Below are 26,735 nucleotides of genomic sequence, written 5' to 3' on the forward strand. Positions count from 1 at the left end.
TAGAAGATGTTTAGCCTCACTTAAAATAGAAACGTAAATTAAATAGGTAGATAGCATTAAGTTAGATACTAAGAGTATGAGGAAATAGATGTGTGTAAATCACTGATGCTGGGGGATATCTGGGCTTATGTATGGAAATTTTAAAAAATACAGATTCTTTGCCCTAGCAGATCTACTACTAGAAATTTATCTGACAGGTGTATACATTTGCCCATATGTGATGCTTGTTTTAGAAAAAGTTGGGCACGATTAAAATGTTTATCAGTGGAAGACTAGCTGCGGTTCCATTCATACAATGGAATGTATGCACTTGTAAAGGAAGAGGTCTTAAATGTGCTGATGAGAAAATCTTCAAAATATATGAGTGAATGAAGGTACAGCATTGTGTTAGTGTTTGTTTGAAAAGTTTGTACACGCTTCTGTTTTTTATATGCAGTGACCGCCTCTCAAAGGATGTACATGAAAACTGAAAACAGCACCTGCAAGAAAGTCAGAAAGGTGGTTGGGATGTGGGGTGGGAAGAAGGCAGACTTCCCACTTTGTGCTGTTTCATACCTTTTAGATTTTGTACCATGTTTCAGATATTGCCTCTTAAAAAGCTAACTGCCTTGAAAAGGGTAATAGAGATAAGTAAGTAGAAAAACCAAGATAAAAACTAAAAAAAAACCCAGAAAAACCCAGAAAACCCCCCAAAACCCCCAAAACAACCTAGAATTTCAGCTCAGGTTTTAGATCACCAAGGTTTAACAATGAAGCAGAGACAAATGACAGAATTCTGAGCTAGAGAGAGAACGTAGTCCTGTACGGTTTCATAGATGTGAAGAAAATAAAACGAATGGGCATGAATCAGGATGAAGTCTTCAACTGAGTTACAAAATAAAAAGTTTCCCAATAGACTGTTTCCAGGAAATATTTGTATAAATGAAAATTTAAGGGGTTTTAGAGACAAGAATAATTTTTATTGAGCATGTATTTTGTGTTAGCCACTGTCTTGTATATATTGACCTGTTAACACTTAGAGCCCATTTGTGGAATGGCTGTCATTCCTACCATTTGCAACAAGGACAGTTAATGGTCTGAGAGGTTGAGTTGTCTGACACATAACTGGTGTGGGTGTGGTAAAGTCAGGAATCAAGCCAGGTCCCATGTCCCCAGCCTGATTCCAAAGGACCCATTTTTCACCTTTTAGAACTTTGTGGTAAGTGGGTAGTTTTTGTCCATCTCGGCCTCTTTTTTTTTTTTTTTAAATCTATCTTGCTCAGAAGCTTAGGGCATTTCTATCACGATACAAAATGGCACTTTTTACACATCTGCAGCCTAATAATTGGTACTCATTTTGAAGACCCTGAAGCACATTGCTGGATCTAAAAGCAACTTCTTAGTTACCAAGGAAACAGTAGATTTAGCCTAGTGCTCAGTCTAGTTTCTTTTAAGTGTAGTTGAAATCTTTAAAAAGTGGTTGAGTCTGTTTAGCATGTATGATAATTATTAACCAGGATATTTGATGAAGTAGACACTCCTATATGCCAGCTAGTAATAGTTTACACTTAGAGCAAACGGAAAACATCAGGAAAAATTCTGCAGGAAAAGATTATAGAATGAAATGATACATATCCTATGGCATATATCCTCTGGAAGAAGAAAAAAAAATTGTGTCCAAGAGTAGACATTAATAGAAGTTGAAGAACGTGCTCATATTCTCTGTGATTTAAAAAAAGAGAGAAATTGAACCCAGCCATTGAAAAATGACAGGTGTATTAGCTTTCTAGGGCTGCAGTAACAAATTATCACAAACTTGGTGGTTTAAAACAACAGAAATTTATTCTCTTACATTTCTGGAGGCCAGAAGTCCAAAATATAGATGTTCGGCAGCATTGGTTTCTTCCGAAGGCTCTGAAGGAGAATCTGTTCTGTGCTCCTCCCCTAGCTTCTGGTGGAGTTCCTTGGCTTATAGATACATCACTCCAACCTCTGCCTTCATCTTCACGTGGTGTTCCCTCATGTCTCTGTGTTTCCTCCTTTTCTGTTTCCTACAAGGACGCTTGTCATTGGGTTTAGGGCCCATGCATTGCAAGGATGGTCTCATCTCGAGATCCTCAACCTTAGTTACATTTGCAAAGACCTTTATGCTAAATAAGGTCACATTCTGAGGTTCCAGGGTTTAGGACATGGTCATATCTTTTGGGGGGACCACAATTCAACCCACGAGAGAAGTTGAATCACAAAAGATGGATGGTCATTGATCTTTTTTTCAGATAAACTTTTTTGGGAGATAATTGTAGATTCACATACAGTTGTAAGAAATAAAGCAGAGAGATCCCATGTACCCTTTACTCAGTTTCCCCAGTCGTAATATCTTACAGGGCACTGACCTCAATAAAGTGAAGATATAGAACATTTCATCCCCACAGGATCCCTCCTTCACGTTGCCCTTTATTAGCCACCCCTGCCTTCTTCCACCACTGAGATCCCCCATCGTCCCTCATCTCTGTCAACCAGTAACCTCTTCTGCATTTCCATCATTTTGTCATTGCTAGGCTACATAAAAGGAATCATACATTACCCCCCCTCCCCCGCGCCTTTAGCATAATTCTCTGGAGATTCCTGCAGGTAGGTTAGGAGTTCATTCGTTTTCATTGCTCACCTGGTGCTCCATGGTGTGTGTCACCAGTTTGTTTAAGCATTCACCCACTGGAGAACTTCTGGGTGATTTCCAGTTTTTGCCTGTTATGACTAAAGCTTCTGTGAACATATGGGTACAAGCCTCTGTGTGAACATGTTTTCATTTCTCTGGGCTATATAAATGCCCAGGAAGGAGTACAATTGCAGGATCATATCGTAGTTGCATGTTTAGTTTTGAAAGTGCCGAATTGTTTTCCTGAGGATGTGAGCCATTTACATGTCTCCCAGCAGTGTATGAGTGATCGCTTTCCTTCCCGTCACCAACATTTGGTGTGGTCACTACTTTTTATTTTAGCTGTGCTGATAGGTATGTAGTGAAATGTCATCCTGGTTTTTTTTTTTTTTTTTTTTTTGCGGTACGCGGGCCTCTCACCGTTGTGGCCTCTCCCGTTGCGGAGCACAGGCTCCGGACGCGTAGGCTCAGCGGCCATGGCTCACGGGCCCAGCCGCTCCGCGGCATGTGGGATCCTCCCGGACCGGGGCACGAACCCACGTCCCCTGCATCGGCAGGCGGACTCTCAACCACTGCGCCACCAGGGAAGCCCTCATCCTGGTTTAAATTTACACTTCCCTAACGGCTAAATGATATTGAGCATCTTTTCATGTGCGTATTTGCCATCTCTATACCCTCTTGGGTGAAATGCTTCTTCACGTCTTTTGCCTGTGTTCTGGTAGGAGTGTTTGTATTTTACTGTTGAATTTTGAGAATTTTTTATATAAGATACTAGTCCTTCATTTGACATGTGCTTTGTGAGTATTTTCTCCCAGTCTGTAGCTTGTCTTTTCATCCTCTTAAGAGAGGTTTCAGAGAGCAAGGTTTACTTTTGACAAAATTCAGTTTATCAGCTTTCCCTTTTATGGGTCATGCTTATGGTGTCAAGTCTAAGAAATCTTTGCCAAGCACTAGATCCTGAAGACTTTCTCTCTTTTTTTTTTTGGCTGTGCCACGTGGCTTGCAGGATCTTAGTTCCCCCACCGGGTATTGAACCCGGGCCCTGGCAGTGAAAGCACCAAGTCTTAACCACTGGACCATCAGGGAATTACCCCGAACAAGTTTTCTGTTTTACATAAGCCTGTTATCCATTTTGAGTTAATTTGTATATAAGGTATGAGGTCTAAGTCAAGGTTCATTTTTTTTTGCCAATGAATGTCCAGTTGGTCCAGCACCATTTCTGGAAAAGACTGTCCTTCCTCTGTCAAGCAGGTGGACTTATTTGTGTGAGTCTAAAACAAAAGTTTGGCCTGTGTCTAGTGATAGTTGCTTCAGTTTCACAAATTAATAAGAGAAAATCATTCTCTGCAAAAGATATGTGCTTTAATGCTTCTTATCTGCCAACAGTAGATTAGCCCTGATGATTTATGATGATTTACATTGTGGTAAACTTACCATACTTTATAGAGTAACATGGTGTGTAGCTTTGGGAATTCTTTTATTTATTTATTTTTGGATTCCAGAGGAGTTTGGGGGCCAAGGAGGTAGTTGATGAATGATGAATCCATCAAAATCTGGAAGGGATAACTTGAGGCAATTGAATCTCTTAATAGAGGATTTGAACCCCTTTCTTCAGATGCTATGAGGAATAAATGGGAAGTTGGGTTTTCAAGGACAGTGAAAGAGACCTTCCAAAAGGACGGGGAGGTGGGTGCGTGGCACACGCTTTCGGTTTCTTCTCCCTGCTGTGCTGCAGTTAGACACAGGTGCTAGAGGAACCCTAAAGAGAAAATTAAAAAAAAAAAATCCTTTGACCTCCAGATAGTCTAACTTCTGGTTTTCCACAATTTAGACAAGGATTACTGGAAAGGAAGGGTTAACTCAAATACGCTTTGTACAACAAAGCAGTCTTGTGCTGTTAAGTCCACGTTAAACGTTTACCCATGTGTGGCCTTCAGTTTGCAAAGATTCAGCCAAGGATCCAACTGGCACATTGTGCTCGCCTTTTTATCCATTCATTTTTTAAAAACAGGGGGCGGTCAGCTTTCCTTTTTGTGCCTCTCTCCAGAGGGACTTCAAGTCCTGGGCCATAATTTCTGTAATAGGCATATTATCCTTGCTTCGTAAATCAAACTGTATGAAGTGGGTGTGTTTTGGCACCCCTTGTCCAAAGACGTGCTCATCTTTTCCTCGGACAGGGGGCTCGGTTGGCTGAGTCTTACCATCTCAGCTTGCCTCTTGCCCCTCAAGTAAAAGGGGAAGAAAAGAGATCCAGCCTCACTTGCACCCCTGAGGCAGTGAGCATTGACCCTCCAGCATGCCTCCTCTTGCTTCTGCCTTTTGCAGAGGGCTTCATAAGGAGCAAATTCATCAAAGCTAGCAATAAGCCTAGATGCATTCCATTTTTTTAGGAGTGGGGAGAGTTGTGGTGGTGCCTTTTGTGTTTGTCCTGTGGGGAGTACAAAGAAGTGTCCACAGATTCCATATTCAGGCTCAGAATCAGCAAGAGGGGGCTGAAATCAACACCGTTTTATACTGAATAATTGTAACCCGGTGGTGAGGCCCGCATCGCCCCTTGAGCACAAGCACAGTCCTGTCTTGCCTTATGTTTTGCCTGAGTTTGGTGGCAGGTGTTAACCAGGCTGTGGCTGAGACTGGAACTCGGCTTCACATAAGGAACATGGGTACCCGCCCCCCCTTTTTAACTGAAGTATAGTTATTTTACAGTGTTGTGTTAGTTTCAAGTATACAGCAAAGTAGGGGATCAGAAGTGACTTGTCTTGCTCTTTTCCTAGTAAAATATTTCTCAGGAAAACTAACTTCTAAGGAAGTCCAGTGCTCTAAGCCTGTGCTCTGGAGCCCGAGGGGAGGAAATTACACAGCCGTGCTGAGAGTGTTCTATTCCTGGCAGCTCCTGTATTATTTGTTGTGGACACTGCACCCGTGTTGTAGGGTCACTGTGGCTCTCGGGAAGAGAAGAGGTTTCTGTCCCCTTCTGATACAGTGGCAAGGCAGGCAGCGTGTGTGGTTGTTAAGAGCCGGCGTCCTGAAACCAGCCTGCCTGAATGTGAAGACCGGGGCAGCTGCTGTCTTGCTGTGTGATCTTGAGCCAAGTCACTTAATCTACCTCTGTACCTCCATTTCCTGTATGTCAGATGGGCACAGTAAGACCACGCACCTCGTAGAGTTGGTTTGAGGATTAAATAACATAGTAAATGTGAAGTCCTTAGAACAGTTCCTGGCGTCTGTGTGTTAGCTATTGTTCATCATCCCTCAGTTGATTCTAAACAAGTTTAATGTCATGAGTGAGTGTTCTTTGAGGGGGTTTCTCTGCAGGGCCTCGTGACTCCAAAGAGAACAGAGCCAACTAGGTAATTTTACAAACCCAGAAGTGCATTATTTTAAATGTCTTTGCTAGGAATAGAGCTTAGATGGACAATTCACTGAAAAGTCCTGGGAATATGTTTATATTGGTGACTGTTGATCAACTAGAATTTTTCTCAGCTGCAGGCTAATACCTGGTATTTTCTAGGCTGGACTACCTTTGCAGTACCAACACGGATGAGGAATTAAAACTGTGCTCTGTGATGACCTAGATGGGTGGGATGCGGCGGGGGAAGGAGGTCCAAGAGGGAGAGGACATATGTATACATATAGCTGATTCATTTTGTTGTACAGCAGAAACTAATACAACATCGTAAAGCAATTATACTCCAATTTAAACACACACACACACACACACACACACACACAACTGACAGCTTCCATTGTGGGGCGTTTTCATCTAGTACTGTTTATAATCTGGTTTCCCCCCTCCCAGCTGCAGCTTCCTCTATGGAGTGCTTGGCCTGCAGCACAAGTAATGTGCTAAAAGATGGGGAGGATGTTTAACTCCACCCTGACACATCAGGGTAAATACAGAGAGAGAGGCTGGCAGGTGGCACAGAGGTACCCAGTGGTCTGGGGACATTGGTCCAGGCAAAATGCTCCACACCTCACCTTTTAAAACTCACAACTCCCCTTGGCTGAGGGGATGCTTGTGGCACCTGTGATGAATAAGGCAGCCTCTTGGCCCAGGACAGGAGAATTATTGCAGCTTTCAAAAGGACATTTACACTAAGGTATACTGGGTATGTGGGTGTTGACGTTAGGATTATTTAAGTTGAAAGAGACAGAAAACTTCAAGCAACAGGGTTTAAACAAGATAGTTTACCTCATTCCTCTCTTAGTTCTATGATCCTTTGAGGCTCCTTTATTTAGCTGCTTCACTACCCTTAGTTAGCATGGTATAAATCCTACAGTGTGGCTGCTTGAGCTCCAGCCATCAAGTTTTCATTCCAGCCAACAGAAAGGAGAAAGTTAAAAGGGGACCCTTATCCTTTTAGGAGATTCTAGAAGCTTCCATTTCACAATTGGTCTAATTGGTCAGAACTTAGTACAATCACAAGCTGTAAGGGAGGCTGGGAAATGTAGTCATGTGCCCAGCTAAAACTCGGGGGCTGAGATTTGGGTACACAACTAGTTGTCTCTACCTGAGTATGTGACATGCTTTAGGATGGAATCAAGGTTGATGCTAAGGATGAGCAGGGCAAACTATATTTTTGAAATTCCAGGTCTGAAGAAAAAAGAACACTGTTGGGCCATCAATTCAGACATTTCCTGTGGTCATCCATTTAACCACATTTGAGTGAGCCCCCCAGGTGCCAAGGCCTGCCAGGCCCTGGGAATAAAAGCTGAGTCGTAACTGGTTCCTGTGTTCCAGGAGCTCTTAGTTATTGTAAGGCAGCTATGCTCACCAACGCTTCTTAGTGATTGGATCGACCTGTGGCTACCTCTTGATGTCTAAGAGCCTTTTTATCACATAACAACTTAGTGAGTTTCTGATTTAGATCTTATTTACTTGTGTGTGTATGTGTATGTGGTGGTGGTATTGTAGTTGTAGCTAGGAGAACCCATTTAGCAGTGCCTGGGTTCTGGGGTCATCTATGGACCCAAGGCTGGTTGGCCTTACAGATATTCCCAGGGAAGCATTGAGTGACACCTCCCTATTGCTTCCATATAGTTGGCTTGACCAGGAATTGAGTCAGCAGATTTGAGCTCTCTTCTGTCTCAGGGCAAATTACTGGGGCTTTGGTTTTCTCATACTTGTAAATTAGAGTTTCTGAGCTGCATGGGGAGCAACCCCAGCCCCCAAAGGTATGATGTAATGTCTGGGGGCCGTGCTGAGCACCATATAAGGTAGTGCTGTTTCTTTTTTCTTTTTTTTTTAAATTAATTTATTTATTTGGGGCTGTATTGGGTCTTCGTTGCAGTGTGCAGACTTCTCATTGCGGTGGCTTCTCTCGTTACAGAGCACGGGCTCTAGGCGCGTGGGCTTCAGTAGTTGTGGCACACGGGCTTAGTTGCTCCGCGGCATGTGGGATCTTCCCGGACCAGGGCATGAACCCGTGTCCCCTGCATTGGCAGGCGGATTCTTAACCACTGCGCCACCAGGGAAGTTCCAGTGGTGTGTTTCTTACTTGATGACGGTGACAGGGAAAGCTACTTTTAAGAGTTATCGAGGTGACTTGTACGCAGTCCCAGAGTGACGGAGTTAGATGGGGTCTTCCTGCCTGAGGAGGCTAAGCATCTGGCCTTCTTGCACTCTTAGCTGCTGGGTGGTGCCTTCAGGGCAGGTGTTAACTGATGCCCACAACCCATTCTGAGGGTGGGGAGGGAGTGATGAGTCAGGTGCCTCACCTGGAGCTGACTGACTATTTTAAGCTGTGGGCTGTGTGGTTGCTAGGTTTTCCTCCATCTCAGCAGTGCTCCCTCTGATAATGAAGCAGCTCACTCTGAGCAGGACAGACAGCTTGATGTGATTCTTGCATGTTGGGCAGCATAGCCCTCAGCCTGTACTCTTCTGAAGGTTGCACATGAGAAATACCAACCCCGTCCCCTGGGGACACACCCAGCCTGAAGCCCTCTGTAGGGCTGAGCTATGTTGCTCTCAGCTGACCAGCTTGGGCTCCATCCAGGTTATGTGTTGGGGTGGTTGGTGGTTCACCCAACAAAGAGGCCACCAGAGCTCATTTGCTCTGTTTGTTTCGTTTGTTTTCCTCATTTGGCAATATTGGGATTGGACAAGAGGATCTTAAGGAAGATCTTGGAAGACACACACACACTAGAAATGGCACACTAAGATGGTGTCTAGGCTGTCTGAGCCACCTTCTATGTGAGAATCAATTTAGGGAATTGCTGTACTTCCTAAAACAATGGGAAGTGTCCCCGAGAAGGGAGTCCACCATATTGGTTAGCACATCTGGTGGACTGGCCTAATGATGAAGTCCAGTGTTGGCATGTTCTCGGAATTACAATGTGGGAAGGAATCTTAAAGTCATTGTGAGTTGTTCTCCATCACTGTAGTTGTTTGTGAGATTTAGTCCTACAGATTTTTCTTCAGAGAATTTTCTGGGCCCTCCAAATTTCTGGCTCCTAACAGCTGGATTCGTTGAACATAATCGAAATTTAGGTTCCAAATACCTTGAGAGAGAGAGAGAGAGAGAGAGAGAGAGAGAGAGAGAGAGTGTGTGTGTGTGTGTGTGTGTGTACTTTTAGCTTCTTTTTGATATACAAATCACTTGCCTGCCTTGAGTCACATGAAATTCTATGAAAGTTGACTTTAATGATACAGTGGGACAAAACAGTATTACGTTTCTAACCAGTTCCCTCCCTGCTCTCTGGAAGTGGAGTAAATTTTTTTTTAAAGGAATTTTGCCTCTTTTTAAAAAAATTTATTTATTTATTTATTTATGGCTGTGTTGGTTCTTCGTTTTTGTGCGAGGGCTTTCTCTAGTTGCGGCAAGTGGGGGCCACTCCTCATTGCGGTGCGCAGGCCTCTGACTATCGCGGCCTTTCTTGTTGCGGAGCACAGGCTCCAGACGCGCAGGCTCAGTAATTGTGGCTTACGGGGCTAGTTGCTCCGCGGCATGTGGGATCTTCCCAGACCAGGGCTCGAACCCCTGTCCCCTGCATTGGCAGGCAGATTCTCAACCACTGTGCCACCAGGGAAGCCCCTGTGGAGTAAATTTATAGAGAGTATTAGGGCTGATGCCAAAGCTGCTTCAGTTTGGAATAGTGAAAAGAATTGTGCCTTTGCGGTTAGAAGATCTGTGGCTTGAGATTCGGCTCCATGACCTTGAGCAAGTCATTTAGCTTGATTGAAATCTCTAAGCTTCAGTTTTCTCATTAAGAAAAAAAAAAGATAAAATAGTATCTTGTTATAAAAGAATTGAGATAATATCTTCAAAATGGCACAGGAGTGAAGAAATTGTAAATCACCTTCCCTGAGTCTTCCATATGATTTCTTTTTTTCCTTTTCTAAAGCTAACCTCATTGATCTTAACTTTGTATTCAGACAGCAACCCTAGCTGGCTTGTCGCTGTGTGTCCTGTCCCCCACCCCCCCTTCTTTTAAAATAGTGTAGTAGAAGTGGCAGGGACAGAAGACATTCTGGATACATCGCGCTACGTGTGGAGATACCATGCAAAATACCTCCAGCCCCACGGGTGGTACCGGTTTGCCTGGGAGGTGCAGCTGGAAGGAGGGTGGGCTCTGGGGTTGGACTCCTCGCGTTGGAATCCTGGCTCCATTGCCACTTGACTTGGGCAAGTCACTTCACCTCAGGCTTCACCGTAAGTAGAGTGGGTATAATAATAATGGCCAGCACTCAAGGTTGTAATAAGTAAATGGGATGATTTAAAAATGTTGAGCCCAGTATCAGCACATAGCGAGAAACTTCCCCTTAAATGTGGACTCTTCTTATAATAATAATTATTATTTTTAATTGTGGTAAAATATACATAACATAAAATTTACCGTCTTAAACCATGTTTAAGTGTATGTTTCAGTAGTGTTAAGTATATTCACATTGTTGGACACCCAATCTCCAGAACTTTTTCATCATGTAACACTGCAACTATATCGGTTACATGGCTCCCCACTACCCTGCCTCCCCCAGCCCCTGGCAACCTCCATTCTACCTTCTGTTTCTATGAGTTTGACTACTCAACATACCTCCTGAGTGGGATCATATGGTACTTGTGGTTTTGTGACTATAATTATTTAATAAGTCTTAGCTCACCACAGCAATTGCGCTCTCTCCGATTTTTAGCATTCTACAAGCTCATGATTGTCTGCCTTCTTCTCAAACCCTAGTCATTAGTGACTTACTTCCTTTCTTGAGGGAACAAGACACCTTGCAGCTCCATTGCATCCTTTTGAAAAGGGTAGGACTAGAGAAAAGGGAAATTAAAGTGAAGGACACATAAAAGGAGGGCCTTCAGTAAGGAAAAAACCATTCACTCATTGCAGACGTCCTCTGTAGGACTTCTTCCTTCTGATTGTGTGAAGATTCAAACCTAAGCACCAGTAGAGGCAATGAACCCCTCCCCAAGTATCTGTCGCCCCGATTTGACAGTTTTAACAAGTTCCAGAAAGAAGAAAATACTAGAAAAATCTAAATTAACCTAGAGGCAAGTGTTTCTTTGCTTGTTCATGCAGTGGTGTTTATCTCCTGAGTGATAAAAGGGTTTCTTCTGCTTGGAACTTCTGACTACCCTTTTTTTTTTTTCTTTTGAAGCATAGTTGACTTACAGTGTTGTGTTAGTTCCAGGTGTGCAGCAAAGTGATTCACTTATACATATATCTATATCTATTTTTCAGATTCTTTTCCATTATAGGTATTGCAAGATACTGAATATATATAGTTGCTTGTGCTATACAGTAAATCCTTGTCATTTGTCTATTTTATATGTAGTAGTGTATATATGTTAATCCCAAACTCCAAATTTATCCCACCCCCCACTTCTGACTACTTTTTTTTAAATAAATTTATTTATATTTATTTTGGGCTGCATTGGGCCTTTGTTGTTGCGCGTAGGCTTTCTCTAGTTGTGGCGAGTGGGAACTACTCTTCATTGCGCATGCGGGCTTCTCATTGTGGTGGCTTCTCGTTGCAGAGCATGGGCTCTAGGCACACGGGCTTCAGTAGTTGTGGCATGCAGGCTCAGTAGTTGTGGCTCACAGGCTCTAGAGCGCAGGCTCAGTAGTTGTGGCTCACGGGCTTAGTTGCTGCACAGCATGTGGGATCTTCCTGGATCAGGGATCAAACCCGTGTCCCCTGCATTGGCAGGCGGATTCTTAACCGCTGCGCCACCAGGGAAGTCCCTGACTCCTTTTAAGTTGAAGAGGAAAGGAACCAGGATTGTATGACTGTAGCCAAGTCCTTTAATTTGGTGTCCACATCTGTGAAGGGTAACACTTGTGACTTCTGGGGGTAGCTGTAATGGAGCACTTGGCCTAGGGCCTGACACCTAACCAATGATCAGTTAAAATGTTAGCAGTTGGCGGTGGTGGTATGTTTGTGGAAAGAACGGTCACCAGCTCAGTCCTTGAAAACATAGAGCCGAGACAAGCAGCTGTGGACCAACAAAACAGCCATCTTTACCCTCTTTTTTGTTTGTTTGTTTGCTTTGTTTTGGCCACACCACGTGGCTTTCAGGATCTTAGTTCCCCGACCAGGGATCGAACCCAGGCCCTGGCAGTGAAAGTGCTGAGTCCTAACTGCTGGACAACCAGGAAATTCCCCAGCCATCCTTACTCTTGATAGAGAGTGTGATGAGCACTGACATTCTAGAATTGTACCTATTGTATGTTCATTAACCAGTTTTATTGGCCATTGGATAGTTTCTGTCCTAGGTTGTGTCTGGGTTAAGGGAAATGATGGTTTATCTGTGAAATTAAGTAGTGTAACTTCCTTATATGCTTTTCTGGCAGTGGTGGGATTACTATTCTTCATAAAGAAACACACATTTGGGCCTCCCTGGTGGCGCAGTGGTTGAGAGTCCGCCTGCCGATGCAGGGGATACGGGTTCGTGCCCCGGTCCGGGAGGATCCCATATGCCGCGGAGCGGCTGGGCCCGTGAGCCATGGCCGCTGAGCCTGCGCATCCGGAGCCTGTGCTCCGCAAGGGGAGAGGCCACAACAGTGAGAGGCCCGCGTACCGCAAAAAAAAAAAAAAAAAAAAAAAAAAAAAAAGAAACACACATTTAATGTGTTTTAGCTACAAATAAAAAAAATACCATTATTTGAATAACCTGATAGATTATATATATCTGGCTCCATGAATCCCTCTTTTCATTTTTGTTCTTTGGACTTCCGGAAGGAATTCTATCTACTAGTGAAGGCTGTAGGTATAAAAGTTGCCCTCTCATAGCCTTGAGTTAGGAAAAGGAAATTATGGGCCCATACATGTTTAAAAACTAGAGGTTTTGATTGCATAGAACCTTTGATTCTGTTGTAGCATTGTCACTTTTGAATGTAGTTTAAGTCATGTGCAAGCTTTATACCTTCCTGTGATTCTTTTTTTTTTCTTTTGGCACATCTGTAGTTCCAAAAATCCTAAGTAGTTTTAAATGCTTTTTTGTGTGTTAATAGGCAAAAGTGTCATAAAAGTAAAATAATTTTCTAACAATTAACAGTTGAGTCAAAATATTTTTCCCCCACAGATCCTTATAAAATGGCAGTGTGTTTCACTGCGTGTACAACAGGACATATTGTGCAAAATAGGTTTTTTTTAACAACTTTATTGGAGTATAATTCAAAATAGTTTTAGTTTGCACTGGCTAGTACAACAGGAGTGACCAGTTTTCCTTATGCTTGGACAAATCAAATACATTCTTCATAAGAAAACTTTTAAAAGTTTCCTGGTTTTTCCCTGTAAAATCAGTTGGTAAAATAAGTTCAATAGTAAGGCTTCTAAGGCTGAGCCCAAGAAACCTCTAACTGCTCATTTTTTCATCGCTTGTAATTAGGTCAACCAGTTCCATAGGGGGCTTGAGTTACAGCTTCTAGAGGTTTTGTAATGTAGACATTCTTATTTTTCAATTAATCTTTGTATCAAATGAAAAAAAAAGAAAAGAGTTATTTGGTAAATACAATCTTTCACTATCTCATTCTTTGGAATGCACTTGGTTTTATACTTTTCCTTTTACAAAAAGCGTATGTTATTGGAGAGAAAAGGAGTCAGATATGTGTATTACTAGCAACACAACACAAAGCATGTAGGTTTGAGTTCATCTGGAACTGGCGTCCCTACTCTTAGTTGGGATATCCCTAGGTTGTTTCAGGTATTGGTGATGTTTATGTCTCCAGCTCTAAAAGCGGGGGCACACATCTGTGACAAGGCTGGCTGGGGTACTGTGAGGGCGATCATGTCCACGGCTCTAGACCAGAGCAAAAGAAACCAACAGAAGTAGGATGGAAGCCATGACCTTGGCCTTACCGCCAACCAGCCAAGCTCTCTGTTATGAGATTCCTTTGACATAAAGAGATGTGCAGGGGCTGTGAGATGTCTAGTAAATGCCCAGTCACTTCATGACCCAGAGGCCCTTTGGCCCATCAGCACAGCCTCAATGTGCCCTTTCCCCACTTTCTGCTGTCTTTTTTGTGTATCTCTACCAGGGTGCAAGCAAGGAAGAATAAAATAGTGTCACCTTTTATTAGTAGCTTTGGGGAAGGCTTTATGGAAGAGGAGTTAGAGATTACGGCCGTCCTTCCCCCTGCCTTCACTGTGGATACCTGAGCGTAGTAAATTGTGTTAAGGAAAGAGAGGAAGAGACTTCTGGGGCCCCCGAATTCCTTCTCAGCAGACATTTCCTCCCTTCCCCTAATGCATCATCCAAGGTATGGTAGCCTTTGGGTTCTCCCTTCCAAAGGCCTCCTTGCTCAGGGCGCACACATCAGCTCAGTGACTGGACCTCCCTTATTCCGTGGTGTTCCCTTCTTTCCTTACAGTCTTCCGTTTGTGCTAAGATTGTGCAGCTCCTGGGACAGAATGAGGTGGACTATCACCAGAAGCAGGTGGTCATCCTGAGCCAGGATAGCTTCTACCGTGTCCTCACTTCAGAGCAGAAGGCCAAAGCCTTGAAGGGCCAGTTCAATTTTGATCACCCTGGTGAGTCGGGGCATTGAAGGGGCGTGTGTGTGTGTGGTGGGGGGATTGGTTGAAGAAGTTGCTTAACCTCTTTGTTTCCCATCCATAAAATGGAGGACTGATAGGTACCTTGCAGGGTTGCCGCGGGGCTTATAGGAAAGAAGCACTTTGCCTCACATCCTCTGGTGCTTGGCGCCTTAAATACTGATCGAATCTGTGTCTGAACAAGGGTGACTCTTGGAGAAGCCTGGGCCAGACACAGGCTAGCGCACACGCAGCTGGTTCTCCCGCCTCCTGCTCTGCAGCAGCCTGTGTCACACCCTCCCGCCAGCACCCAGCACGTGTGTGTACGTGGCTCATGTGTTAAACTCACCGACTGGCAGAGAGTCGGTTGGAGGGTCCAGGATGGCTGCCTGAATGTTTTTTGCCCTGACAGTCCCAGATGAGCACACTGCCCCTTTAGCTGGTTTGGAGTTCTTATAACTGTGGGAGTCAAAACTTGGTGTGGTGCCTGCTGCAGTCCCCTAGTTGTGAGTATGCTTTCCAGGTTATCATATGCTGCTGGATTTAGAGAGAGGAGAGAGATGTCCAAGGCCAGAGATGGAATGGCAAGACAAAAAAAAAAAAAGAATCCACTTTTCAGAACTCCTTTATACACTTTGGTTTGAGGTGCAGGGAATTCGCATTCTGCTTTGGGTAGAAATCTGGCTTTTTTGTGGGGAGGGGATGCTTCTCTAGGGCGTGATACACATATGTGAAATAATAGGTTTATAGGGATGCCCTGCTCATTATTATAGGAGAAATCATTTTACAATTAAAAAACATCTTAATAGTTTGATTTCCTTCAGATGCCTTTGACAATGAACTCATCTTCAAGACACTCAAAGAAATCACCGAAGGGAAAACAGTCCAGATTCCTGTGTATGACTTTGTCTCCCATTCCCGGTAAGTGAGCTGCTCTGGGCTGGGGATTGTTACCTGTTGCTCCCCAGAGCGTCCCCAGAAGTTCCAGGCTTCTTCCCGCCCCGCCCATGTGCCTGGTGCCCACTGTAGCCTGTCAGTGACAGGGTGGTGGCGTTAGCATTGCCTGTAGGTGCACGGGGTCAGGAATTCATCCAGGTGCTTCCTGGAACAGTCCAATTGTGATCATCATGCTTTGTTAACTCTGAAGGGATAGATTTGTGAATTTGGACTCAGGTGAGGGACTGCACATTCGTCCTCATCCACATGCCCAAGCTGTTGTCCCTGGAACAAATGCAAGGGGGTGTAGTAGAGGAAAAACAGGAAGAAGAAGAAAGGAAGCTGTTTTTTCTGCTCTCCTGGTTTACTTGGGATCGAGCTGTGTGGGGAGGTGTGAGGACACTGGGGTCACCAAAGACTAGACCCACCAGAGAGCTTCTCAATCACGTCAGACCTGTCCTTTCCATTTGTCGATTCTCATGCTCCTAATAAGGAATAGCAGAGTGGCTTGACCTCCATCACAGCCTCCTTCCCTCTTGAGTGGTGGGAAGGAGCTTCTGCAGGACTTCCCTCCTGCTAGCCAGACCCAAAGCTCCTTCAGAGCTACACAGAGCTCTCTGCTCACTTTGTCTCCTTCGGGGGACCTCCCAGGCACACTCGACACTCGTAAATGGTGTGTCACACCACGTGTAGCTGCTTAGTAGTGGCTCAGTAAGTGTTGTTTTTAGCTCTGGGCTCTTTTGAAAGTTTCTCCCTCCCACTTTTCATTTTCCTTCTTGGTTTCTTTATCCCATTCTCTCTTGAGTTGATTTTTTTTTTAATGGGACATTAGATTTCATACCAAATATTTCTATAATTAAAAACGAATGTTTCTATCATTAAAATGTTTCTACTACCAAATGTTTACTACCAAATGTTTCTATAATTAAAAGCCCAATCTTCATCTCCCCGTGTGTTCCTTTAGGACACATCTCAGCCTTTAATGCAGTTAGCTCACATGTTCTGTGCTCTTCTCATGAACTTTCTCAGAACTTGAGGGTGTGGCAAAGATCGGGTTGGAGGAGGAGAAAAGAGCACATTGTGATGGAAAGCCGGGCTGCTTTGGTTCTCACCTTCATCCCTCACCAGTAGCTCTTGAAGTACTTCCTATTATGGACCCGATGCTGCTGTGCAGGACATTCAAAGAACAAGATATGCCTCCTATATCAAACCTCTACAGACTATGCAGGAATAAAGGGGTGCTTAGAATAGGGAACTGGAGCTAACATGAATAATGAGGGGGCTGGGAGAGTAGAGATCTGGCAGTCCACAGCTGGAGAATCAGAGAAATTCGTCCCCAATGATGGCAGCTTGAGCTGCCATCTGGAGAAGAAGCTAGGTTCATGCAAAGTCCAAGAATCTGCTGCATCCATCCGGGCCCACAGCCTCTGAATGGGAACTTATGGAGTGTCTGCAGTTTCCTTGTCTAGCTATTATGGTCTCCTAAAAATTACAGATTTTGTTTCACTTTCACCTTCTTTTTTAATTTAATTTTAAACATTTATTTTATTCAAGTATAGTTGATTTACAGTGTTGTGGTAATCACTTTCATCTTCTAAGTTTCCCATTGGCAAAGTAGCTGGGACCATGTAGGGAAAGGGATTCTGGGAATTGTAGTTTCTAGCCTTGGGGGAGTGGTGGTGATGTCAAGTTGACAAGAGACAGTCTAGCCCACCACCTCTCAGGCCCTGGGCGGGGTACTGCTACAGAATTACAGTACAGCCTGATGACTGAGGCAAGGGGATGTGGAGCAGTAGGAGGGAGGGAGGGCTGGAGTATTTAGTGCAGGTTGTGTAAAGGAGATGATATTTAAGCTGTGCATTGGAAAGCATGAGAAGCTGTTGGGAAAGGGATTTCCGAGGTGATGGGTAGGTAGGCATTTCAGGGGCCAGCTTGGTGGGGGATTGCAGTAGGTTAGGTGTGGAGGGATGGGGGTCAGTGTGTTGGGGGAGCGGCAGGAGGTGGGGAGGCTGGGAGGCAGGCAGGCCTCAGATCAGGAAGGACCATGGACCCCAGGGCCAGAGGACAAACGTGTTGGCAGTAGGAGCCATAGATGGCAGTTATGTAGGAATGGAGAGGTCAGTCTTGTGGCAGGAACGAGGATTCACAATGCTGTTTGGGAAGCCCTTGGAGTGGCCCAGGTGAGAGACTGATACGGGCCCGATGGAAGGGAGTGGAGTGAGGGCAGTTGGCAGGAGTCAGGGCCTGACCAGTGCAGTCGGGGGGCAGGAGGTGAAGATGAGTATCTCGCGCAGCACGAGCTCCGTCAAGTTCACGTATTAACAAAAAAAAAACCCTGCAGAGTTGCCCGTCCAGATGTGTTTCACTTTTTTCTCCAGATTCCCCTCTCATACCTTTTATTTTAAAATCCTGTTCTTGAGCTTCCCTGGTGGCGCAGTGGTTGAGAGTCCGCCTGCCGATGCAGGGGACACAGGTTTGTGCCCCGGTCCGGGAAGATCCCACATGCCGCGGAGTGGCTGGGCCCGTGAGCCATGGCCGCTGAGCCTGCGCGTCCGGAGCCTGTGCTCCGCAACGGGAGAGGCCAAAACAGTGAGAGGTCCGCGTACCGCAAAAAAAAAAAAAAAAAAAAAATCCTGTTCTTTAGTGGCTCAGAGCCCACCTCTTGCATGAAGCTTTGTGACCACCTAAGACGACAGCAGTCCCCCCACCAACTCTTAAGAGCCACTTGTGAGGGACCCAGCTGTCCAGGGTTAACTGAGCCCATCCCACCCATGGGTCTTTCGTGGTGACCACAAACAAATGTTGGCTAAAACTGAGAAGTCACCTTTTCTCTGTAAATACCTTTCTCTGGCCTTCCCCTTCTTTATCGTAAGGAATGATTGTCAAATGAGAGGATTGGGCTAGGTAGTCCCAAATGCTCTAATACTCCAGGTTTCTTATGTGAACCTCCCAGCCCATGTCTAAACTCCTAAACAGAATATTGCACCATAGGTTCCTGGCCTATCCTGGGCTAGTGGGTGCTCAATAAATGTTGTTTTTAGCTCTAGGCTATTTCTAAATTTTCTCCCACCTAGACCTACATGTGGACTTGGGAAGTGATTGATTTCAACTTTTGGGGGCACCACCCACAGAGCAGGCAGTTTGTTCTCCTTACTGTCCCAGGATTGAAGAGGCATGACTGTTGAGTTGGAAAACTACCTGTTCCTTTTTAGTGTTTATCAGTTAGGCAAGCTGATCAGCACTGCCAGACAGTGTCAGTCTGGGTAAGTTAGCACGGTCATTGCCCTTACTCTGTGTATTCCAAATGGAACCCTAGGAATCCCACACACATGTTTTGTTTCCCAGCAGAGCCTTTCTGCCCTCTTCTTGGCCCAGGGCAGCTGCCTAGAGTGACTCATTATTTCACTCACTCATTGATCCTTTTTTCTATCCATCTTGCTTCTGAACTCTGCCCAGTTTGGTTCCTTATCCTAAACCACAATGAGCGCCCTGTTTTCCAGTACCTGACATTCTTCTAGGGTTGGCGTGTCTCAACCCTGGCTGCACAGTAGATATACCTGGGGAGCTTTTTTTAAAAAGGGCTGAAATCTTGTCATTTGCGACAACGTGGGTGGACTTAGAGGGTATTATGCTAAGTGAAATCAGTCAGACAGAGAAAGACAAATACTGTATGATTTCATGTATTATGTGGAATCTAAAAACAAATGAACAAACAAGAAAACAGAAACAGCGTCATAGATACAGAGAACAAACGGGTGGTTGCCAGAGGGGAAGAGGGGAAGGGAAGAAGAAACAGTGAGGGAGATTAGGAGGTACAGACTTCCAGCTACGAAATAAATGAATCACAGGTATGAAGTGTACGGTGTGGGGAATATACTCAATAATAATAATGTAATATCTTTGTATGGTGACAGATGACAACTAGACTTACCATGGTAATGATTTGGAAATGTATAGAAATATGAAATCACTGTGTTGTGTACCAGCAACTAACGTAGTATTGTATGTCAATTATACTTCAAAATACAGACTCATAGAAAAAGAGATCAAACTTATCGATACCAGTGTGGGGAGTTTGGGGAGGTGGGGAAATGGGGAGATGGGCTTGCAGGGGGAGGGAGAACTAGATAGTCAAAAGGTACGTACTCTAGTTATAAGATAAATAAGTACTAGGGATGTAATGTACAACATGATAAAGATAATTATCACATTGTACATTATATATGAAAGCTGTTAAGAGACTAAATCCTGAGTTCCTTCACAAAAAAATTTTTCTATTTCTTTAATGTTTCTTTAAATATTTCATTTATATAAGATGACAGGTGTTCACTAAACATTATTACCATCACTGTGGTAATGATTTCATGATGTATGTAAGTCAAATCATTATGTCGTACATCTTAAACTTATACAGTGCTTTATGTCAATTATATCTCAATGAAACTGGGAGAAGAAAATGTAAATTTAAAAAAAAAGAAAAAATTAAAAATAATGTGTCAAATATGGAAAAAGAACATTGTTTCTAGAAAGGGAAAACACAACGGCACATTTTTAAAACTCAGTAGACATATTTAGCAGCAAAATGGACCTAAAAAAACCCAATTCAAACACTAGGGGATTGATCTGAAGAAATCATTCATTAATGCATTAAGGAAAGAAAAAGACAGAAAAAAAAACAGAAGAGAGATTAAGAGACATGAAAGACAGTGAAAAGACCTGAAAAATATTTAATCAGAAGGAAAGGAAAGAGAATAGAGGCAATATCTGAAGAGACGGTAGCTTAATTTTCCCCAGAACTAATGAAACTCACTAAATCCATAGATTCAAGAAGCCCAACAAATCCCAAGCAGGATAAATAAAAAGAAATACAGAAGTGAGTTCTACGTTTTGGAACTGGTTAACATTCCATTGTGGCCTAACAGTTAATTTTTGTGCCTGCTGCAGTTGTATTTCAAAGTTATGTACAAAGTTGTGTGCACGCACAAACATGTACATGGTTGTTAATTGTGTTATTCATCCTTTCCATTTCCTTCTTTATTGCTACTTCATCTGTCAGTTTCTAAAATCCAGAAGTTAGGCGTCTCTCCAATACCAACGTGGATGCAGTTTCTCCTGGTATTTTTATCCGCTCAATATACTTCGAACCTCTGCTGTTAAGTAAATAAAGTTTCATGACTTAAAAAAAAAAAAAAAGAAGAAATACCTGGGGAGCTTTTAAAAGATATTGATGCTCTAGCTCCACCCCAGACTAATGAAGTCAGAGCCCCAGGGGAGTAGGGTCCAGGTATAAATATTTTTAAAGGCTCCCCAGATGATTCTTTGTGCATCCAGAGTTAATACCGCCATCCTAGAGAGTCTCCTAATTGCACTAACATGGTGCTTTTCTGCTGTCTTTTATGTTCCATATTCTGCCACCTTGGTAGTTGCTCCAACAGTGGTGCCTTAGAATTTAGACAGGAACCCAAGGGGCTGAGCCAGTAAAGAATCAAAGCATGTTTATGGGAAGGAAGTCCCTCCTTAGTAGCCAACTGCTGCTGACTTTGCTGTGTCTGCACAGGTAAAACCTATCATCTTAAGGAACTTTTGAAATAACTGTTTGGTTTTCTTCACAAATGTTTCTTCACAAATGTCTGCTAGTTAGCGTGAGTGGTAAACCTTGCAGTGGCGTCATTACTTCCCTTTTAGTGAATTTTGAGGTGAAGTGCAAAGTGGTTTTCCGACAGAAGCAAAAGGTAAGATTGCAGTGAAAGTTGAGACAGGGCAGAGCTGGACCCCAGCAGGCCCCAGTTATCCATTTGGTTTCACTCCCCTGGCATTTGAAAAGGCGTGTTTACAGTAGTATCTGCCTTGGGCTTCCCAGTCCTGTGGGGAGATGGATGAGGTAATGTATGTCCCTACTTTACCGATAAGGAAGACCGCTGTAGGAGCTGAGCAGAGCCAAACCTGGCAGGACTGGGACTCTTTCCTTCCACAGAAATCCTTTCCCCTTCCCACCCTCTTACCTAGAGCTTTCTTTTCCCCTCCCTCCATCTTTCCCTTCCTTCTTCCTCCCAGTTGCCTCAGCACTGGGGGAGGGGGTGGAGTTGTTGGGAGAAAACTGTGAGTTTCTGTTTTTGAAAGTTCACAGTGTTAGGTTCCATAAATGCCAGGACTGAGAGCATTCCTGGAGACGCCTTCGGAGGGGGAAAAAAAAAAAGTGATCACATCTTCTTTTGTCTGTCTTTATGCTTCATTCAACAGCAGGGGTTTTTTTTGTTTGTTTTTTTGTTTTTTTGACTGCGCTGTGTGGCATGTAGGATCTTAGTTCCCCGACCAGGGACCGAACCTGCGTGTCCTGCATTGGAAGCGCAGAGTCTTAACCACTGGACCGCCAGGGAGGTCCCAACAGCAGGTTTTTGATTCCAAGGAGAAGGATGTCTACCCATCTGCTTTATGGCAGAAGCTCAGAAGAACTGGTCACAGGAGGCCTTTGCTGCAGCCGTTCTGGCCCTCATTCTTCGGTCTTCCGTGGTGGTCTGAGGGCTCTGTAAGGTTGTGTTAGCTAAACCCTCTCAGCGCCCTTTCAGTCAAGGGGCTAGGACCCCAGACTCCCAGACAACTTCTCTTGTTTCCTCCTCCCGGGCTCCCCCAACCTGGCTCGGCCCATCATCTGCTCTGTGCTCTGCAGGAAGGAGGAGACGGTTACTGTCTACCCCGCGGACGTGGTGCTCTTCGAAGGGATCCTGGCCTTCTACTCCCAGGAAGTGCGAGACCTGTTCCAGATGAAGCTTTTCGTGGACACAGATGCGGACACCCGGCTCTCCCGCAGAGGTGCGTTCCAAAAGCCTCTGATGGCTCTGTCGGTGGCCTGTGACAGGCCCCTGCCCTCCCGATTCTGGGGCCCGTGCCTTCCCCGAGGCAGCCTTGTGGTTGCCTCGTGGCTGCGTGGCCCAGCCCAACTGAGTCAGTCTAGCCCCAGGGATGTCCTGTTGCCCAAACATTTGGTGACATTTGAGAAGGGATTAGTCACTTACTGTTTCAGCTAACGAAAGGCTTGAGCGGTCACAGAGATGACATAAGTTCACGTTTTGTTTGCTGGGGAAAAAGTTTGGTTAAATGCTCAGTTCCTTATGATTTCCCCACAGGTGTCATAATCAAGATGGGAACTCACTGTAGGACATCTGGGGTGGGGGGGCAGGAACACCCTCTGCCTGCAGCTCTGGGCAGCTGGTCCCGCCTGCCCGCTTCTCGCCCTTTGCTTTCCGGAAAGTTCTGTGGAGGTTTGGTCACTCTGTCCACCCAGCTCGGGAGCAAAGTCAGTTGTTCTCTCTGCAGGCCTTCCTTCCACGAGTGCTGAAGACACCAAACTGCTTGCTGGCGGGAGAGCGGAGCCTGTGAATTCAGCTCTGCGGGACCCGAAGCAGAGGGGTTGCTTCCACCAGAGAGCTTGGGAGGCTTTGTGGGGGAAGTGGGTTCTGGACTTGGATGTGGCGGGGTGATGGCCTAGGCAGCCCAGGAAGGCATATACCGCAAACAGAGACACCATGGCTCGTTAGGACTGTCTTGCTGATCTGGACAACAGGTAGGGCTGTCGCCCGTGGGTGGTGTGAGGGGGAGTGGAGAGTTGGGGAGAGATGAGAAAGGTTCCTAGCAGAGTTAGAGCTGACCGGACCCCAGCCAAGGCAGCGGGGTGTGGGTGACTGAGGAGAGGGATGAAAGCTGACTTAAGGTTTGAGTCCCCATCATACGGAAGAGAAGTGACACAGGAAATGCCAGCGTTAGCTCCTAGTCGCAGAGCAAGTCGTTGGCAGAGTCAAATTTCATAAGCTCCAGCCCAGAGCCTTCTGACCTCAGAGTCTGTGAAGTTTCCTCTTTTCCGGTTCATAAAACAGATTTTTAGTTTATCCAGTTCAGTACTCTTGTCACAAGAACTATAAGTGGAAATGGCAGAATCTAGAGAAATGACTCCCTGGGTTTTACCCTCCTAAGAAGTAATAGGAGTCACACTCTTTTAAGTCAGGGGAGCTGTACTTCCCCTCCCCGGTGGTGTTGGGCAGTGGGCGTAACCTGATGGAAAAAAAAGGAGAATTCTACTCCCAGCAGAGCCCCTTGGTAGCTTTGTGACTTTGGTGCCTCTTGTGACCTCCCAGGCATGGGTGTTTTTATTTAAATGGGTAATATGAAGGAGACAGGCCTGTTTTTTAGGGTTACACAGGCCAAGTAAGAATTGCATGATCTTTTTTGACAGATAATTGAGGCTTGAGCCTGACAATCGCTTATGCATCTGCCCCAGGGTCTGGTTTATCACCTTCATCCACAAACCCAGGTCCTACCCAGGCTGATCTGCTCAGTTGTCTATATTAGCTTGCCACATTTGGGAGGCATCACTGGGGGTAAATTTGGAGTCAGATGAACTGGACATTATTTAAATCCTGCTTTCACCATTGAGTAGATGTGTGACCTTGGGCAGATTATGTTTTTTTTTTTTTACATCTTTACTGGAGTATAATTGCTTTACAATGGTGTTAGTTTCTGCTTTATAACAAAGTGAATCAGTTATACATATACATATGTTCCCATATCTCTTCCCCAGATTATGTTTTAATCTCTTTGTACCTTATTTTCCTATTGGTTGATCATGTAAGGATTAGTTAGTACTCCTGGGATAGTTGTGCCGATCAGAGGTAATGCAGGTAAAATGCCTGCATTTGGTGGTGGCATTAGTCGATAAATATCAATGTGGCAGATCAGAAACCTGCTTCACCTGAGATGATGATGTTATGTTTTCCGAGTGTTCTCTCAGGACTTGTCAGAACCTCTGAGTACTCATGTCCTCAGGAGATGGTGACACCTAGGCTGGTAGCATCATTAGTCCAGCAGGTGGTACTAAAGTCCCAGGGGATGGAGTGATGCCTGAGGGTGGAGCGAGTGCAAGAAATTGCATAGGAAATTAGAACCACGTTTTGTGGAGGGGCAACATCCTTGGACTCTGATTCATTCAAACAAGTAATCCTAGGGTAGATTAAACAGAAACTTCTCCCTCCTTTTCTTGTACTGAGGTCCTTATGTGAAATGGGGGAGAGACCTGAGGTGATGGTGGCCTTCTCTGGGGATTTCTTAGGGTCAGTTCTCTTCACCCCCTGCCTTCCCTGGTGCCCCTGGGGCAGGTCGCTGCCTCCTTTCCGTTCTGCTGTCTTGTCACGTCACCCACTGCTTAGTCACTCTCAGCAAAAGCTGTTTCTACAAATTCAGTCTCTGTCCACCTAGGACAAAAAATATGCCTGGCATGTGCTTTGTGGGTAAGGGAGAGGGAGCGAGGGTTAGTCGGGAGCTGTGGGGCAAAAGAACATTCCTGGAGACTTGAGTAAGTGCTACGATTTCACCTGTCTGTGGGTTACATCCTCCTGGGCACATTCCACGCTGACCCTTATGTGGGAAGGAGGTCTGCATGAAGTCTCATAGCCTTGGAAGGACTTCCTTCCTTCCCAGGGACCCCCTTGTATTTCTAGGGAATTGGTTTCCTCCCAGCAAAGCTTGCCTTTGCCTTCCCTCTCTATGTGAATTTAACCAACCCTTGAATTAGGGACAGGGGAGACGTGAGGCGGGGGCCCTGAGACTGCTGACCCCTAGTCTCTCCCACCATGGCTCTCTGTGCCCAGTTTACACGGAATTAGGGCTGCAGTGAGACTTGACATAGTAAGTGCGTTCGTTTACTAGAGTAACACATCTCCTCAACGAATTTTTTTTTAATTAATTAATGTATTTATTGTTTATTTTTGGCTGCGTTGGGTCTTTGTTGCTGCGCACGGGCTTTCTCTAGTTGCGGCGAGCGGGGGCTACTTTTCGTTGCGGTGCACGGGTTTCTCATGGCGGTGGCTTCTCTTGTTGTGGAGCACGGGCTCTAGGCACGTGGACTCGGTCGTCGTGGCTCACGGGCTCTAGAGCGCAGGCTCAGTAGTTGTGGCGCACGGGCTTAGTTGCTCCGCGGCATGTGGGATCTTCCCAGACCGGGGCTCGAACCCGTGTCCCCTGCATCGGCAGGCGGATTCTTAACCACTGTACCACCAGGGAAGTCCCCTCAATGAATATTTAAAGTGAATTGACAACCATGGAGGAATTGTGTTTATTCTGGGTCCTTCTACATTTGGTTCTCGGCTTTGGCTGATGTGAAGCAGCAACTAGCTGATCTGGAAGGGCTGAGTGGAGGCCAAGCAGGGAAGGGTAGACCTGTTGTTTCCTGCCCTTTACCCTGCAGGGCCCCTCTGAGAGGGCCGGTCCCAGCCCAGCAAATGTGCCAGGGCCAGAATGATGACGAGGAAGCTGGTTTTATTTAAGTCCCTGGAGTTTCTGGTTTGTGCCAAGACCTTGTTCTGACTTAGTTGTTGGCTTGGCCCCGTTTCCTGATGGAGGAGGAGGGTGTTTCAGTGCAGTGAACTGGCTGGCCCCGAGCTGTCCTTGGCTTAAGGAGGGGGCCCGTCTGTTTAAGGTAATAATTCGATGGAAGGCTCTTGGGAGCGGAGGTGGGCGATGCCTTCTGGTTTTGCGTGTTCCCAGCGTCTGGGCAACGTGCCGACCCACTGCCATCTCCTTTTCCAGGGTGGAAGCTGGAGGATGCCTCCTGCCTGTCTTCCTGTTTCTCCCTCTCCATCCTGTCTTTCCACGTGTCCGCCCCCCACCTCCTGCACTGCAGCACCATCACCCCCCACCCCGCCTTCCCAGCTGCTCTGAGGGACTTGCACCCCCACTGGGTCCAGCCTGCTCACCTGAGTTCACAGTTCCCATCCTCCCGGTACGATAGTCTGCCGTCTCAGGGAGCCATCCCCCAGAGCTTCCTCAGGTCCTGTTGTCTTCATAGAAACTTAGGCTTATTGAATACACACCATGTGCCAGCCACGGTGCTGAAGAGTTTTATGGATATCTCCCTGTCTTCCTAAGTGACCGCTTTGCAAGAAAGTTGCTATTATGGGCTCTGCTTTACAGTCAAGGAAAATGAGCTCCAAAGATGTTAAGTAACTTGTCTAAGGCCACAGAGGTAGTAGTTAATGGGGTCGGGATTCAAACTGGGTCAGTTTTGCCCCCATCGCTGTAGCTGATGGGGCAAGAAGTGGCTTTGGGCTTCAGCGGTCGCAGGTGTGACTCACCTGCGTCCACTGCTTTCTCCCTGGTACGTTCCTCTCTCCCGTGACATGACAGGTGATGCTCTTGGGT

At 45.3% G+C, this 26,735-nt stretch overlaps 1 protein-coding gene across 2 annotated transcripts in view; it reads left to right on the forward strand.

The window, feature by feature from the left end:
* Positions 1-26,735, forward strand: part of UCK2 (uridine-cytidine kinase 2) — a 73,848-nt gene that overhangs the window by 37,121 nt on the left and 9,992 nt on the right. For both annotated transcript variants that reach the window (XM_081225025.1, XM_081225026.1), the window contains exons 2-4: positions 14,450-14,609; positions 15,437-15,533; positions 22,216-22,358. In XM_081225025.1, the coding sequence (XP_081081151.1) occupies positions 14,450-14,609; positions 15,437-15,533; positions 22,216-22,358 (400 nt within the window). The remainder of the gene's footprint in view (positions 1-14,449; positions 14,610-15,436; positions 15,534-22,215; positions 22,359-26,735) is intronic.

This window comes from Mesoplodon bidens (assembly GCF_964165515.1).
Source record: "Mesoplodon bidens genome assembly, chromosome: 2".
Taxonomy (NCBI): domain Eukaryota; kingdom Metazoa; phylum Chordata; class Mammalia; order Artiodactyla; family Ziphiidae; genus Mesoplodon; species Mesoplodon bidens.